Source organism: Fukomys damarensis, unplaced genomic scaffold (genome assembly GCF_012274545.1).
Source record: "Fukomys damarensis isolate Sample0158 unplaced genomic scaffold, DMR_v1.0_HiC HiC_scaffold_15, whole genome shotgun sequence".
Taxonomy (NCBI): domain Eukaryota; kingdom Metazoa; phylum Chordata; class Mammalia; order Rodentia; family Bathyergidae; genus Fukomys; species Fukomys damarensis.
Window position 1 is genome coordinate 36,299,568 of NW_022900927.1, and position 16,062 is coordinate 36,315,629.

Consider the following 16,062-nt stretch of genomic DNA (forward strand, 5'->3'; position numbering starts at 1 on the left):
TTTTCTTTTACTGTGTTTCTTTCCTATAGTCTTAAGAACTTTTTGAGTTGCTGTTGTTTAATGGTATTTTCTTTGCCATTCTGGGGAGGGGGTGTATTTCACTAAGATGATGCCAGGCTTTTATAAATCCCCCTTAAGAGTGGGAATTGTGTTTAATAGTACGTATGAACAGTTTTCTTGGGAGTATGTTCATAGCTTACTTCAGATTCTTAACTCCCTATTCACTTCTCCCTTCCTCCTTCACTACAGTGGTATTATAGTAGTCTGGCCAAATTAAGTGTGTGCATTATAAAATCAATTAGAGAAGAAAAGATAATAAAATAGGAAAGAAAAGAAATGTCAGCCTTTTGATCATTTGTTATTTTGATAATACATTAAATATTTCAGCTGTATCCCTATAGTTGTGTATTTGTTTAAAATTGTTTTCTCCTAAAGAAAATATAAAATATTAAAAATAAGGTCATTTATATTACAGAAGGAAATCTTTCCGCTAGGTGGGCCTATGCTTTTCATTTATAAAAGATTTACCAGGAATCCTTTGAAAATATGCTGTACTAATACATCATATATTCATGTTGAAATAATGTGGTTTATAAGGAAACTTTGAAACACATCTTTTATATAAGTTGAGTTATATTTGCAGTGATTTACCTGGGCACATTTGTACATGTGTTTGTTTACAGTAACAATATTTGAGTGTCTGTTATGGGAAGGGGCACTATGATTCCCCCCAACCCCTCCACTAGATAAGTGTTAGTTTAGTTATTGGTCTGGGAGGTACTATAGCATAATGGTCATGAGTCTTGTCTAGAGCTAGACTACCTGGATTTCAGATCCTACACTATCACTTACTGGGACACTGGGCAAGCTATCTTCCATGTGCCTGAGTTTCCATATCTATAGTACTTGGATAATAATTGGATCTGACTCATAGGGTGTTAGAATTAAATGAGTTAGTATTTGAAAAGCTCTTAGAACACTGCCCATTTTATCATAAACATTGTGAAACTGTTTAAAATATGTAATCTAAACCAGTTGCTTGTACCCATGAAATGATGTGCAAGACTATATATGATATATATATATAAAAGTGTGTGTGTGTGTGTGTGTGTGTTAAATTCTTCAAGGTAGAGGAACTCAATGTGAATTGTATGAATAATCCAAAAATTTTTAAAAATCTAAGGAATGAACTGGATTTGGATAGGTGGAATTCAGAGAAGAATAGGTTTAATATGAGGGGAATTTTGTGAACAAATAGAATGAGAGTATAAAAAAACCATTTAAGTTGGAGAATAAGTAAAATAGAAGCTATTTTAGGAAGATGAATATGGACAAGTTGTAGATGTCTTTCAACACAAAGATAAGGCTTTGAGACTTGTAGATGTGAGCTCTCCAACATTTATAATGGAGAAGCTTATGAATGATTTTATAAAATTTGCCTAACAGTACTTGGAAGAAATAAATATTCAATAAATGTTATCTAGTGTTAGCAATAGTAGCAGAAATGGCTGTAGTATTTCACTGTATGAATTGCTGTATTTGTGTATTACTAACTAGTTATCTATTAATGAACACTTAGGTTATTTTAAACTTGCTATGGGATTATAGTCATAAATTACAGAGGGAATGATAGAAAGGAGATAACTATACCAGCTCCAGTATATTCCCCTTTGCTAGTTATTAGCAGGCAGCAAGCAGAGATGTTGTTAAAGCATACTTATTAGGGAGTTTTTCTCTTGAGTTGTAAGATTTAAAAAAGAAGGAAAATTAGAGGAATTTGGGAAAAATAATTGAGCATACAGAGCAAGATAATGAGATGAGACCAGAGCTGTTTACATATGGCATATAGGAGACTGTTGGTTGAAGAGCCCCAAAAGAAATGTGAAGTAAAAACTGGGTGATTTGGGGGCAATGTGGATTGACAAGGGAAGAATAATGTATTTCTAAATTTCTAAACTTTACTGACAGCCGGGCAGAGTAGTGTGTGCCAGTATTCCCAACTACTTGGGAGGCTGAGGCAGGGAAATCATTTGTGCCCTAGAATTCGAGGCCAGCCTAGGCATCTAGTGAGACATTGTTTCAAACAAACCAACCAGTGAAACACCCAAAAGCAAATAAACTTTTGTAATCAGTTAGAATGGAAAGTTAATTTTGGAGGGAATTTTGTCAGTTCAGTTTAAAGATGTTTAAAAAAATTAATTTATTCATCAAATATTTTGATAAGATTCAGATTTTTCAGTCCTTCTATATGCTGTGATTTTTGAAACCATAATAAAAATGAGTAAGTTTAATTGCACAGCTAATAGTAAGTGACAAAGTTGAGGTTCAGTTCTAAAGTTCCAGTTCTTAGCTCCTATGGGAGAAGTCTTAATTACATTTACAGTGACACCTCAGTTCACAAACACCTTTGTTTGCAAACACTTTAGTTTGCAAACAAAATTGTTGTGGCAAAATTTAGTTTTTATTTGCAAACTCTACATCCGGTGACAAATACAACCACAGCCATCATCCTGAACAAACACAAACATGGCCATCTTTTTCAAAATCATGGAACAAATTAAGTCACTGAACCACTGTATTGTCATAACATATATTAGTCTTCCCACTTTCCGAGTTCTTTTAATATTTTGCCATTTATTTATTTTTATTTTTTTCTTGGTAATCTTTGTTTTGTGTAATGAATGATCTGGAGTATTATTTGGCCTTAAAAGCAGGCATTCCTGGATTTATCCCAGCTCTGCCATTTATTTATATCTTACCTGTGGGCTCCCTTAGCTAATCACTTAACCCACTGGTGTTCTAAATTTTCTTGGTAGGCTCACAGCAAAAAAAATTCTTCCTAAAATCTAGATTTCTCTTCAAATAATTCACTACCCGAACTTCTTAGTTGTTTTACTTTTCTTCTATGTATTTTCTTCTGTATCAGTACACTTATATGTGACTTATTTCTGCATAGCTCTGAATTCAACTTTCTGCTCTTTTTAAAAAAATATGTCAAGCAGGCCAGGAATGTAGTTCAGCAGCTCACTGCCTGCCTGGCAAGCACAAGGCACCCTGAGTTCAATTCCCGGTATAAAAAAGAGGTGGGGGGAGGGAGGAAGGAGAGACACTAAAAATAATACAAATATGTCAACTAACCCTGGATTCTGAGTGTATTTCCTCTTCAGTAACACTTTTTCTAACCTCTCTTTTCTGTCTTCCTAGTCTTATTTCAAGCCTTTTTAGTTTTCCTCTCCAACTTTGTAGGCCTAGTCCTGTCCTTGGTGATCCAGCTTCCCTCCTATCTCCCAGTGTCGTTCTTTGAATATACAAATCTACTCTTTCCCCACTGTTTACCACCCTTTGGTGGTCTTCCATTATCATTGGTGCTATTTCTTAAGTTTTTTTTTTTCTTTTTTTGATGAATTAGGCATTTCTCTAGGGTAAAAAAAAGAGGTTTAGTGCTACATGGAAGAAACTCAAGGAAAAAGGATGTCAAATGAGTTTGAGAAGTACTTGACTAAACACAGCCAGCCGCCCTCTTTTGTGATTATATGTGCTGGTGTGCATTGTGAATAGGCACAGCATTATGCAACATTTCCCACATATACCTGACCATAGCATACTTTTAAAAAAAAGTGTGTGTGTGTCTAATGTTTTGTTTTGGAACAGGTTTTATTAAGACCTATACAAGATGAAGTCCATACTCTCATAGAATCCTAGGATCCCTTGAATTTAGACTTTATATAGTCCTGTCTCCCCACCCCCTTACTGACTGTATCAACTTGGAGTTCCCCAAATACACTTGGAGTTAAGTATTTCAAAGCTTCAGTGGCTTCTCTCATCTGTTAGGAGGAACCCCTACTGGCTGAAGCCACCATTGACTGATCCAGGCAATTGTTATATTTCTTTTCTAAGCACTCGTCTTACAGTTACTTGGCAAGACCCTTCATTTTAGCAGTTATCACATGGAATTGTAATTCCCTCTATGTTTCAAATTCTCTGGTAAACTGTAAGATCCTTTCATTTCTGTGACTTTAGTACTCCTAATAATTATTAGATATACAACAAATAATTGAATCAGATGAATGCAGAGGCATTTGGAATAATATTGTTATGTATACCAGAAAGCATTTGTTGTGTCTTAGACATTGTTTATATTCTTCATTCCTATAAGTAAGGAAGATGTCATCAAATCAAATACTCCAAGAAAAATTTGCTCCTTATTAGAGGAGAAAAACTAAGAAAAATTACTTAAAATTTTCTTTTTAGTGCTGGGGCTCAAGCCCAGGGTTTTGCACGTGCCAGGAAAATATTCTACTACTGAGCTGCATCCTCAAATTTTCTTTGTAATTTTAATAATTTTTTTGCATAACACAGGATATATTTTTCTTAGATTAAAAATGCAAAGAATACTTTGTCTTTAATAAAAATGTTTGGTAACAAATTTAAAATTAAATTTTTCCCTTTTCTCATAACTTAAATTTCACACTGAAATGGTTCATTCGTCTACATTTGCTAGGCTAAGAAACATAATATATGAAACATTGTTTAATATATTTCTTTTTCCATAGGCATCTTTCTTAACAAAGAAGTTAAATATTGGTGGGAAAAGAGTAAACCTTGCCATATGGGTAAGTTAACCTTTTCAACTATATGAATAAAGATATTTGCCTGTTCTTGGTATTCTATTAACTAAGTGCCTTAAGGAATAGGAATTTGAATGTCTCAGACTTTTAAAGTTAACTGAAGGTTAGCCAAATTTTTTTTTAATTAAAAATATTCCTACATTCTGGTTAAGGGTTCTGTTTGAAATACAATTTTATATTTGAATATTTATGTCATAACTTTTCAGCTACAAAGGGTCTACTCAGGGATTCTATTTAAAGAGCAGGGTAGATGGATGGGGACCGACACTTCCCCCAAGTGTCTCCATGTGCCAGGCTTTAAAGGGAGTGGCTGGTAGAAAGTAGGGCTAGGGTACCATTAAGCAGGTGGTCCTGATGTGTGCTCTCTTCCCATCTCTTGTCCCTGTGTGGGGTTCATGAATTTAGGGAAGAGGTTACTCCTGGCTTATAATGCAGTATTGACCGTTTTGATTCTCTGGCAACAGAACTGGGGTTTTGTTTGTTTGTTTTAGTGGGGATAAGAATGCTTCCGAAGAGAAGAGTTGGGAGGAAGACAGTAACATTTGTATAGTAGCAACATTGCATAGGGCTTATAACTTGACTTTAAAAGTAACTTTTTTTGTAAAATTTTTTTTGAATAGTGTTTAAACCTTTATTTTAATAAATAAAATAGAGGAATAGTGTTTTGAGGCAGAATAGCGTTTTGGTGTTATCTAGCTTTATGCCCTAATTTCCAATTAATTAGAGGTTGAAATAGATGAATCTTTTTGTTCCTATCTAATATTTATTGCTTTGTTTAGGACACAGCAGGTCAAGAGAGATTTCATGCATTGGGTCCAATTTACTACAGAGATTCAAATGGAGCCATTTTAGTTTATGATATAACAGATGAAGATTCTTTTCAGAAGGTATTCTGTTTTCTTTATGAAGTTACTTAGAACAAAACTGATTTCTAACATGTCTTTTAATATGTGTTTGTTCACCAGTATTGTTTTTTAAAACTTTTAAAAGTATATCATTTATGCATAAATGAGGACCATTCAATTTTTTTATTGAAGTATTTACACTAGGGTATTTGATGGTTTTTTGCATGGCTTTCTCAAATATTAGAGAAGGGAAATAAAGTTAAGCTTTAGAAAAATACATTTCTTTGATTCGAAACATATTGGGCACCAGAAAATTTGGTGTGATTGCACAGGCTCATTTACTGTGAAAAGAAAAAAGTAGAGCAAAATCAAGTTTAAAGTCTTTCTCTTCAACAAATATCCTGGAAGATATAGTAAAATCCTTAAAAAGACACTCTAGTGCTTATTTAAAGTTTCTTCATTTTTAAAAACTTTTTAAAATTACCAACAAATGTGAGGATTTTAAAGTTGTTTTGGGACCAAAAAATTAGTTAACATTGAAATTACCTTTGAATTCTCATTATGGGCAGGATGGGTTACTTATTTGACCTTTCCTCCTAAAGCCTTTTTTGGAATAAATTTTTCAGCAGTGTGTAATGAAATGGGATAATTTCTAAGGCAGAAGCTTTTCTTGCTATGAATTTACAGGTTCTTGTTGAAATTGTCTTTTTAGTTTAGTTTTTTTTTTTTTTTTTTTTTTTTTTTTTTTTTTTTTGCCGAGGATCGAACTCGGGTTCTTGCACTTGTGAGGCAGGCCACTGAACCGCTGAGCTAAATCCCCGGCCCAGTTTAGTTTTTGTTTTATTTGTTTTCTCTTCATTTTTTTCCAATTAAATAATAGAGCAGATGCACACGTTAGCTTTTGGACTGTTAATTACATGGCAAAGTAGTCTAGAGAGCAGGGAAATGAAAGGTAAGTAGCTTGCTAATTCAACAGTTATTTGGGGGTCTGCTGTTTGAAACTATTTTTTTGGTCCCTTCCTGACTTTCTGCATAAAAAGAAATGATTTAAGCCAGGGATTTAGCTCAGTAGTACCATGCCTGCCTTGTAGTACAAAGTCCTGAGTTCTATCCCTGGTACCAAAAATAAAAATTTTTTTTTAAAAATCAAAAACAGAAAGGGTTTAAGTGATTCATTGATTAAAAGAAAATTGAATCTTTTGGGTAGAAAAGTGACAAGTTAAGTTATTGACAGCTATCTTATAAAACTCTCAAAGTTTAGTGGTTTAAAAATGATGATTGAGGAAATTACTCTTCTTGGGGTTGACCAGGAAGGCAGATCCTCTGCTGTATATATGTAGCAGTGGAATCACTCATTGAACTGGGAATGGGACTGGGGTTGGAATGTCCAAAAATACCTAGTTTTCTTCATATAGCCTGCCATTCCTTCTGGTACTCCCCCCACACACCCTCATCATTCTGTATTCTGTCCTAAGTGCTTTCTTTATGTAATAACTGGATTACCAGAGTATAAAAAGTAGAAGCTACCAGGTCTTCTTAAGACTTAAGTCTGTAACTGACTGAGCATTACTTCTGTCACATACTCTTGGTCAAAGCAAGTTACCAGGACAGCTGTAATTCAGAGATTGAGAATCTCACGTGATTTGATGGAAGAATGAGTAGACAATCACTAATTTATCACAAAATATATGGGGACTAGGATTAGGATACTTGTAGAAGAGGATCTAATGGGAGATGAGTAAACAATTATTTTATTTCATTTATGGTGATGGGGACAGAACCTCTGGCCTTTATCCATGTTAGGCAGGTAATCTAACATTGAGCTACAACTCCAGCTCCAGTAACAATGTTTTTAAAAATTGGTTAGTTTAGTAAGTTGTGATACTGTGTGACTAAGGAGTAGAATAATATGTTAATTGGATTCTGATATTTCTTTTGAGGCAGTGAGAATGTGTGCCTCAGGAGGAATAAAACCAATGCTGTCTTTTTTTTATATTAAATTGACTAAGTTAAATACTTTGAAAACTTTATACGTACATATATAGGTATGTACTTTATACATATACATTTATATATACATATACATATATATTATATATATTTATTTATTTATATAAAATGAAACAAAAAAAGGAGGCTGTACCAAGAAAACTGGTTCATTCTGTTTTAAACATAAGGTGATGATGATACTTACCTTGGCTTTTATAAGGATTTTGGGTTTCTAAAGATAGTTTCTTTGCATTCTTGCAAAGCGTTGGAGATTGGAACTGTTACATTTGTACTGTAGGACCAGATGACAGTAAGTGCTTACTACTAATCTAATGTAATCTTTGCAATTTATAGATGTGTGTGTATTTTTTTGAGGAATGTATATAAATTTTCTGAGATTTGATTGCCTATAGATTGTTTGATTACAAGAAATGAAAGCCTAATTTGTTCTGTATCATATGGTTTTATTGTAATCCTGCTATTTTATGGTAATATTTAAAAACATAAATTAAAAAGATTAATTTGCTTGGTTCCAGTGTACTCCCACCTGTGTTTACTGCTGTAATTCATGGATAGTGGATCTCTGTTCTAGAGTTCTGTTTACCATTGGTTTTCTACCACAATAAGAACAGATCTTTCCGCTGTGTTTGTATTTATGTGGTTTGCAATATTATGTGGTAATATTAGATTATTAAGTCAGTCATTCATATTAATCTCTAAATACATAAGCTGTTACACAAAATTCTGAAGTATTTTCACAATGTTGAGTTCTTAGATGTTCTAACAGGATTTGTTTTACTATTTACTGTTTCATATACACAGGTAAAAAACTGGGTGAAAGAATTACGGAAAATGTTGGGAAATGAAATCTGTTTATGTATAGTTGGTAAGCATCATTCTTTCTTTAAAATGTTCTTTGTTATTAAAGACATAGTAAGCAAGCATTCTTGTCTTTGAGAAAAGAAGAATTATGTCATGTTAATGTTTAGTATTTTAGAATACTTTAAGATGTGGAGGTGATATTCTAGGAAATTCAAATGCTACTTCAGGGAATTCCTTGGATAAGATACAGAAGTTAAACATGTGAAGCTTCAGCTTCCCCAGTCTTTCTTCGTTTCAATCCTTACTTCATAGTATTTTCTTCATATGGGCTGATACCATACTCCTGTAACCTTCACTTACTGGTTTCTTTTGTGAGGTGTGTGTGTGTGTGTGTGTTGTATAAATGGACATGTGGTGCTAGTGGTTCAACCCAAGGCCTCACATGTGCTGGGCAAGTACTTAAATATTGAGCTGTGTCCTCAGCCTCACTTAGTGATTTTTTAAATGAACATTTTGTTTGTTTGTTTTTTGAGACAAAGTCTCACTGTGTATTTCAGACTAGCATTGAATTCGCTGTGTAGCCCAGGGTGGCCTCAACCTCTCAGTGATCCTCTTGCCTAGGTTTCTGGAGTACTAGTATTGCACAGGCATGGGCACGATGGTGCTAGGAGCATGTACCACTATGCCCATCTCTTTGAACATTTTGTTGAAAATGACACGTTTGCAGAAAAGCATACAAATTTCTGTTAACAATATAATTTTCACACAATGAAAATTTCACAAAGTGTAAATGGTGCCCTTGGGGCCCTACTTTGCCCCTATATTGCATCTTTGTTATCTCAATGCTATCAGTTACCTCCCTTTTACACCCCCACCCCAGCTACTGTCCTGACTTTTTACTGCATAATTTAATTTTGTTTTAAATTTTATGTTAATGGAATCATACTGTGGACTCACTCCTTTTCATGCCCAGCTTTGGCTTTATGTTTTGTTTACCAGGTTCCTTTAAGTTCTTGTGTGTAGTGGTGGGGTACTCTTTGTTGTACTTTATTCTTGAATATTCCAGTTTATCTTTTTTGTGATTATTCTCTTCCCTGTAGTATTCAGTGTTTCTCTTCCGTATTACTACTAACTTACAGGATTGTAGTGAAGATAGTATATGATGTGTTAGAGACATCAACATTTGAGAAGCACTTACTCTTTTCTCTATATATTAGACAACTTGTCAAACATTTGAAGAATACCTGAGTAGTTCATATGTTCTTACAGTCTTTAGATCTCAACTGTTTTTCATTTGGCTTATCTTCCAGAGATTCTCCTCATTGTGATTATTTTCTTTTCAGGTTAATTCTAGTATGTCTCCTACATTTGAAATAAACACTAGAATCCAAATGTTGAGCCAATATGTACGTATGCGGTGCCCCCCCCTTAATTGACAGAGTTTCACTGTGTTTAAATTGCTCAGGCTGACCTGAAACTCCTGAGCTTGAATGATCCCAATATTTTAGCCTCTCAAGTATGCATCTGAGACTGTAGGTGCACACCACCACACTGGGCTTCTCTCTGTTTTTATATGTTCACATGCCTATCAAGATTGGTGAAGATTACAAAAACTTTTTCAGCCATGTCAACTCACTATTTCAATTAAAAATCTGAATTTTTCTTTTTATAAATCAGTTCACTCAGATTTTTCCTATCTTGTGCTTATGCAACTGTGTAATTTAAACCTATAGGAATTTCATATATCTTTGAACTTTATGTTTGATATACAGTGTCTTTCCTTGTTCATGAGTAAATTGAATATTTAACCTTCTACATTCTATAAGTCACTGAAGACCATATGTTAATCAGTTGCAGAGAAACCCATACTTCACTAGCAGACTTCTCCCTCTTGGTTGCTTTTAATCCACTCTTAGCTATGATGGTTTTACTCCCTAGTATTCTGCATCTAGTCTCTCCTTAACATTTTTATGGGGCCAGGGATTTAGCTCAGCGGTTCAGTGGCCTGCCTCACAAGCGCAAGGAGCCGAGTTTGATCCCCGGTACCAAAAAAATGTAATCATTATGAACATTTTTATGTTTGTTTACTAATATATATTTATCACTAATTATAGTTACCATTTATGCTCCAGGCACTGTTCTGCCAACTGTATATTTATTTCATTTATAGCTTCTGGGATGCTACAGGAAGATCACTTCTACTTTACAGATTCCAGTTCTTTATCATTATTAGGCCATCCACTCTTAGCAATGGACATTTTTCTTCCATATTCTGAGGAGGGGGTTGGGAATCAAACTTGGGGCTTTGCTTATCCTAAGCAGGTTCTCTGCCATCTCCTTCCTTGGGACCTTGTACTTGCAAGGCAGGCAGTGGAACCACTGAGCTAAATATCCAGCCCTTCACATATTTATTCAAATATGTATTTTTAAAGATGGTAAAGTGTTTTATTTTGTTTTTGTTTTTCATTTTTTGTTGAGACAGGGTCTCATTAGGTAACCCAGGCTAGACTGAAACTTAGGATCCTCCTGGCTCACTCTCCTGAAAGCTGGGATTATAGTCCTGAGCCACCATGCCTGTTTTTTTCTTTATTCTGCTATATAACAGAGTGGCTTTCCCCCTTTCTTGGCCTGTATGGATGTGTGTGTGGGTATGTGGGTGTTTAACCTTCATAGTACTATACCTTGAAATAGGTGCTAACTATGGTGGTTGTCCTCACTTTGAGGTTTTTTAAGCCTATCAGAAAATTCCTTGATTCCTATGTATTTGCAGAGTAGTATCGAAACTGACAGGAGCCTCAGAGACTTGGTTCTGTAGATTTCTTTCTTTTGAAAGAAGGTAGAAACTACAAAAAAGGGTTTGTTTGTTTGTTTGTTTGGTACGGGGTTCAAACTCAGGACCTTGTGCTTGCAAGGCAGGTGTGGTACCACTGCACTGAATCCCTGGCCCCACAAAAACTTTTAAGCTTTGGAAGGTTATCAGTCATGCGCAGGTCATTTTTCTGTAACATAGTCCATACTGATTGTTCCAAGTAGCAGTTATTTAGTAGAAGGATTTTTCAGTGTTTTAATTTAAACTACTATTTAAATTATTGAAATAGTTATAATAGCAAGTAGTCACTATTAAAACTAGTCTTTATAATATTAAATGACAAAGCAATTTCTCATAATTTCTTCCTAACATTCATTTGATGGCTGTAAAATAACTACCTATTTTTCTTACCCCCTTAACTGTTTTTGTAAGTGGTAATTATTCTTGTGGAATTTGGAAAATGTGATATTAAAGATCTAGAAAAAAATTCATCATGTTTTAGTTAATGGGAGCAAAAGTCTTCTTGCTTTCGTTAAGAATATACCTTGTTTTACATTTTTAGAGGCAGAATCTTGTGCCTGTTTGTTGAAGCTAACTGCCACCAGATGGTGCTTTTTCATTCTTTGTAGAATAAAACAACTTTTTTTCTCTCTGTTTACAGTGAGATAATATTGGCTATAATATTTAGCAAATTAAATTGACAAAAATAAAACGGGACATTAGAATAATATGGAAGTTCTTGCTGTAGTAGACAGATAGCTATACAAACAAGACAAAACTCATTACTGGCTTTATGAGTACTCACTGAGCTTTATAGTGTTCTTTATTTCCCTCCTTCTCATCCTTAGACTATGGTGGTTAATAGTTTCTTACAGTTGGCAGCATTTAGGTACCTAGATTATTTAAGGTTCTCCATATATAGAACCTCTGGTCTTATACTTCTTGGTGCTAATTATTGCACCTTTCATTGGATGCTTACTTCAGTGTTTTATCTAAAATGTATCTAAAATTGCTTTCTTAATTCTATGAAGTCCTAAGGGTGGGAAAAAACCTTATTTATAAGGTTGCCCTGCAAATATAATAGGAAAAATGAAAACATAAGATGTGTGCTTTCTTGGGTTATTTTTCCCCATTTTATGTCTTGTTTCCATTACCTTTGGCACTGTTCCCCCAACTCACATCCTGTACTCAATAAGGAATCTGCATTTTACAATATCTCCATTTTTGTTTTGATGGCTTTTTAGCATAATCTCAGCTTCATTCCATTGTTTGAAGAGAGCTAGTAATATAAAATTCTACTAAGTCAATGAAAATTGCTTTTTAAACAAATTAATATAGACATATTGGCATTCATTTCCTATGTAGAAGACTACTTAAAAATCCATATATTTTTAATTCTTACTTCAACCAGTTTACATTGTCTAGGAAACCAGACTACTCTTAGAATTCTAGTCTGATATAATTTAGTAAAGTACTAGAGAACCATACTTACTTATTGACTGGCTTTCAGTTAGTTGAGGAGCAGAGAAAATGTTTGCTTTTAACCACTTAAACTTCATTAAAAATTGTATGTTTAAACCTAAATTACCTAGGGAATCTCCTGTCATTTATATATCCTAAATCAAACAATTGGGCCCTTCTCTTTGGAAAAGTTTTTTTCTGACTGTAGATTCATTGGGGTAATTATTTATCCCTTTAAAGGAAGATGAAGTATTCACCTGGACAGTCATGAGCAGCTCTCATATGATAGGGAATAACTTTATAGTTATAAGTTATAAGACAAGTCTGATGGGGAGTTTGTATTTTCAGATAACTAAAATGGCAATGTTTTCTTTTTTCAAATTAGGTAATAAAATTGATTTGGAAAAGGAGAGACATGTTTCCATTCAAGAAGCAGAATCGTAAGTGTGACACACCCCTATGCACCACTCCCGTTGCTTTCCAGAAGAAAGTCTTCCTCTTTCTATAGTGTGCTTCACTATTTAGGTGTTACTCAAAACTCTTAAAATGGATTGAGCTGTTAGATTCAAAGAAGCATGTTTACATTGGTAATTTCTAGATTTTTGGCAACGTTTAAAGATATTTCATTTTCTCTTCACCTCTAGATTCAGTGAAAAATACAAGAATGATGTAAAAGAAAGCTATCATGATGAACTAGGCACTTAAAATATTTGAGTTCTAAATTAATGTATACAAATGTCAAGTCTTGGGTTGGAGATTTAGCTCAGTGGTGCTACTGCCCGCCTTACAAGTGCAAGATCCTCAGTTCGGTCCCTGGTACCAAAAAAAAAAAAAATGTCAAGCCTTGTTATGTTGGTGTTATTTAAAATTTGGTTCACTGTCCTCAGAGGTTGAATAGCTATATTTACTGAGCTTGGATAAATTACTAATTTGCTAAGATAAACTAGTATGTCACTGAAATTGCTACTATAAAAAATTTTTGAATGTTTTATATTAATCACTGATGTTACCTTTTTTTTAAGGTATGCAGAATCTGTGGGAGCAAAGCATTATCATACCTCAGCCAAACAGAACAAAGGAATTGAGGAACTTTTTCTTGACCTTTGTAAAAGTAGGTATAGTCATATTTACTATGTTTACAAATAACTCTTTTCAAAGTGTTGATGTTTCTAAAATATTTTACCAGTTTCTATTAAAGATCACATAGATAATTTGTCACATCTACCTGTAATATTATTTACTTAATATTTCTTAATTCATGCTTAAAAATCTTAAATCTATACTGTAGCCCTGTTCTTAATCAGGCTATGAAATTAGGTGTGTAGTATATAGTCATAAAAAGTGAAAATAAAAATATATGTATAACTATTAAAGATGGAAGAATTTACAGATTAAAACACATTTAAGAGCTGTAACAAGCTGTTGCAATGATCCTTCTTTGTATCCTGATTTGACAAACTAATGAAACAAACATTTGTGAATGATTGGAAATATATGACCACCTGTTGGATATTTGATGATATTAAGATGTGTTTATTAGTTTTTTAGTCGTAATAGTAGTGTTGTAGTTATTTAAAGAGTTCTTTTTTAGAGGTAAGTATTAAAATAATTCATAAATAAAACTGTGTTAGGAGATGATTCAGAATAATGGTAGGGATGCTTAGGTGTATGGATAAAATTGGGTGATGGGTTTTCATTGTGCTGTTTTTTTCTACTATAAAAGAAGTATGTTTGCTGGGGATTTAATGCTCAGTAGCACCATGCCTGCCTTGCAAACACACAAGATCCTGAGTTCCATCCCTGGTGCAAAAATGTGTGTGTGTGTTTGAAAGTTTCTCTATTAAAAAAGTTTTCTTTTATTTTATTGAGTTTATTGGTACATTTTAGGTATACAGTACAATTACGTTCATTATTGGGATCTTGTACCTTTACATGACAGGACTTGGTTCTCATTTGTTTCCCCTTGTCCCTGCCCTTCCTTCACCCCCTCCTCCCCTCCCCATTTACAAACACTTTATTTCCATTTTTTTCATTTTCTCATATTTTTTTCTTTTACCTTATTACCTTTCCCCTACCCTTCCCATTTTCCCTACAACTTTAGCCCTTTTCTTCCTATTTCACATGGTTTTTAAAAGAGAAAGGAAAATAAGTTTTTATATAACCTAAAAGTCATTTCTCATAATACTAGGATACATATCATATTTAGGAAAGCCTAATCTATGGAACAGTGAATTGAAATAGCCATTGGAAAATTTGATTAAATTGGTTTCTCTTTAAAAAAATACATTCTTGTACAATCACAAATTTTAGATTAAATTTCAGTATTATGAAACTTCTGAGTCGCTCATAATTCTGGAGTAGTGATTATCTAAATAAGGTCCCTGATCAACAACATGAGCATCACTTGAGACTGTTAGAAATGCAATTTCTTGGCCCTTCCACAAACCTACTGAATCAGAATCTGGAGGTAGTAACTAGAATCTGTGTTGCTCTTTTATTGAGCTAACAGTGTTCAGTGTCCAGTGTTACATATAGTTTCCTTGTTGATTGAAAGTTGAAAATGACTTTTGTAGTTGCACACTGAAGTCACAGGAGAAAGCTCAAAGATTACTTTTCTAATAATTGTTCCTTTCTCCCTCTCTCAGGGATGATAGAAACAGCACAAGTGGATGAGAGGGCAAAAGGCAATGGCTCTAGTCAACCAGGAGCTGCAAGACGAGGTGTACAGATTATCGATGATGAACCTCAAGCTCAGAGTGGTGGTGGAGGGTGTTGTTCTTCTGGATAACTGTTCACACCTAAGAAATTGAAAAAACAAAACTGTGGATCATTGCCCTCAACGTGAAGACTGCCATATTTCAAGTCACATTATTTTACCAATGGAGTTATAGAATTAACAGTATTTTAAATTACATTTATAACACTGCAGAGACCTTAAGTGCTAAACTTAGTGGAGTTTGTGACCAGAGAATTGGCATTTTCTACAAATGTTAACAAAGCAATTACCAATGGCCTTTTTACATATTTTTTTCTTTAATGAGAAATAATATGCATGTAGAAAAGACCTACTTAAAGGCTTCATTTATATTCTTTTAAATCAGATCTTTATTTAATAACTTATATATGTTGTTGGAATGGTATGCATTTTTGCAGCCCTTTGTATTTTGTGGTAGTTTGAATTGTATCTCTCCTAAACAGCAAACTGATTTTGTTTTTGTTTTTAGTTAGCAGATACCTGAAGTACTATTTTTGCAGGGTTTGCACAGATTAATGAGAAAATATGCATGTAGAAAAGACCTACTTAAAGGCTTCATTTATATTCTTTTAAATCAGATCTTTATTTAATAACTTATATATGTTGTTGGAATGGTATGCATTTTTGCAGCCCTTTGTATTTTGTGGTAGTTTGAATTGTATCTCTCCTAAACAGCAAACTGATTTTGTTTTTGTTTTTAGTTAGCAGATACCTGAAGTACTATTTTTGCAGGGTTTGCACAGGCCCCTAACT

The 16,062-nt window shown here is 33.9% G+C and overlaps 1 protein-coding gene across 1 annotated transcript in view; it reads left to right on the plus strand.

Annotated features, from left to right (window-relative positions):
- The window catches only part of Rab21 (RAB21, member RAS oncogene family), a 26,189-nt gene extending 10,374 nt beyond the window's left edge, over positions 1 to 15,815 (plus strand). The window contains exons 4-9 of the mRNA XM_010617511.1: positions 4,554 to 4,613; positions 5,408 to 5,515; positions 8,285 to 8,348; positions 12,940 to 12,994; positions 13,577 to 13,665; positions 15,200 to 15,815. Coding sequence (XP_010615813.1) covers positions 4,554 to 4,613; positions 5,408 to 5,515; positions 8,285 to 8,348; positions 12,940 to 12,994; positions 13,577 to 13,665; positions 15,200 to 15,342 — 519 coding nt within the window. The 3' untranslated portion in view covers positions 15,343 to 15,815. The remainder of the gene's footprint in view (positions 1 to 4,553; positions 4,614 to 5,407; positions 5,516 to 8,284; positions 8,349 to 12,939; positions 12,995 to 13,576; positions 13,666 to 15,199) is intronic.
- The last annotated feature ends 247 nt before the right edge of the window (positions 15,816 to 16,062 follow it).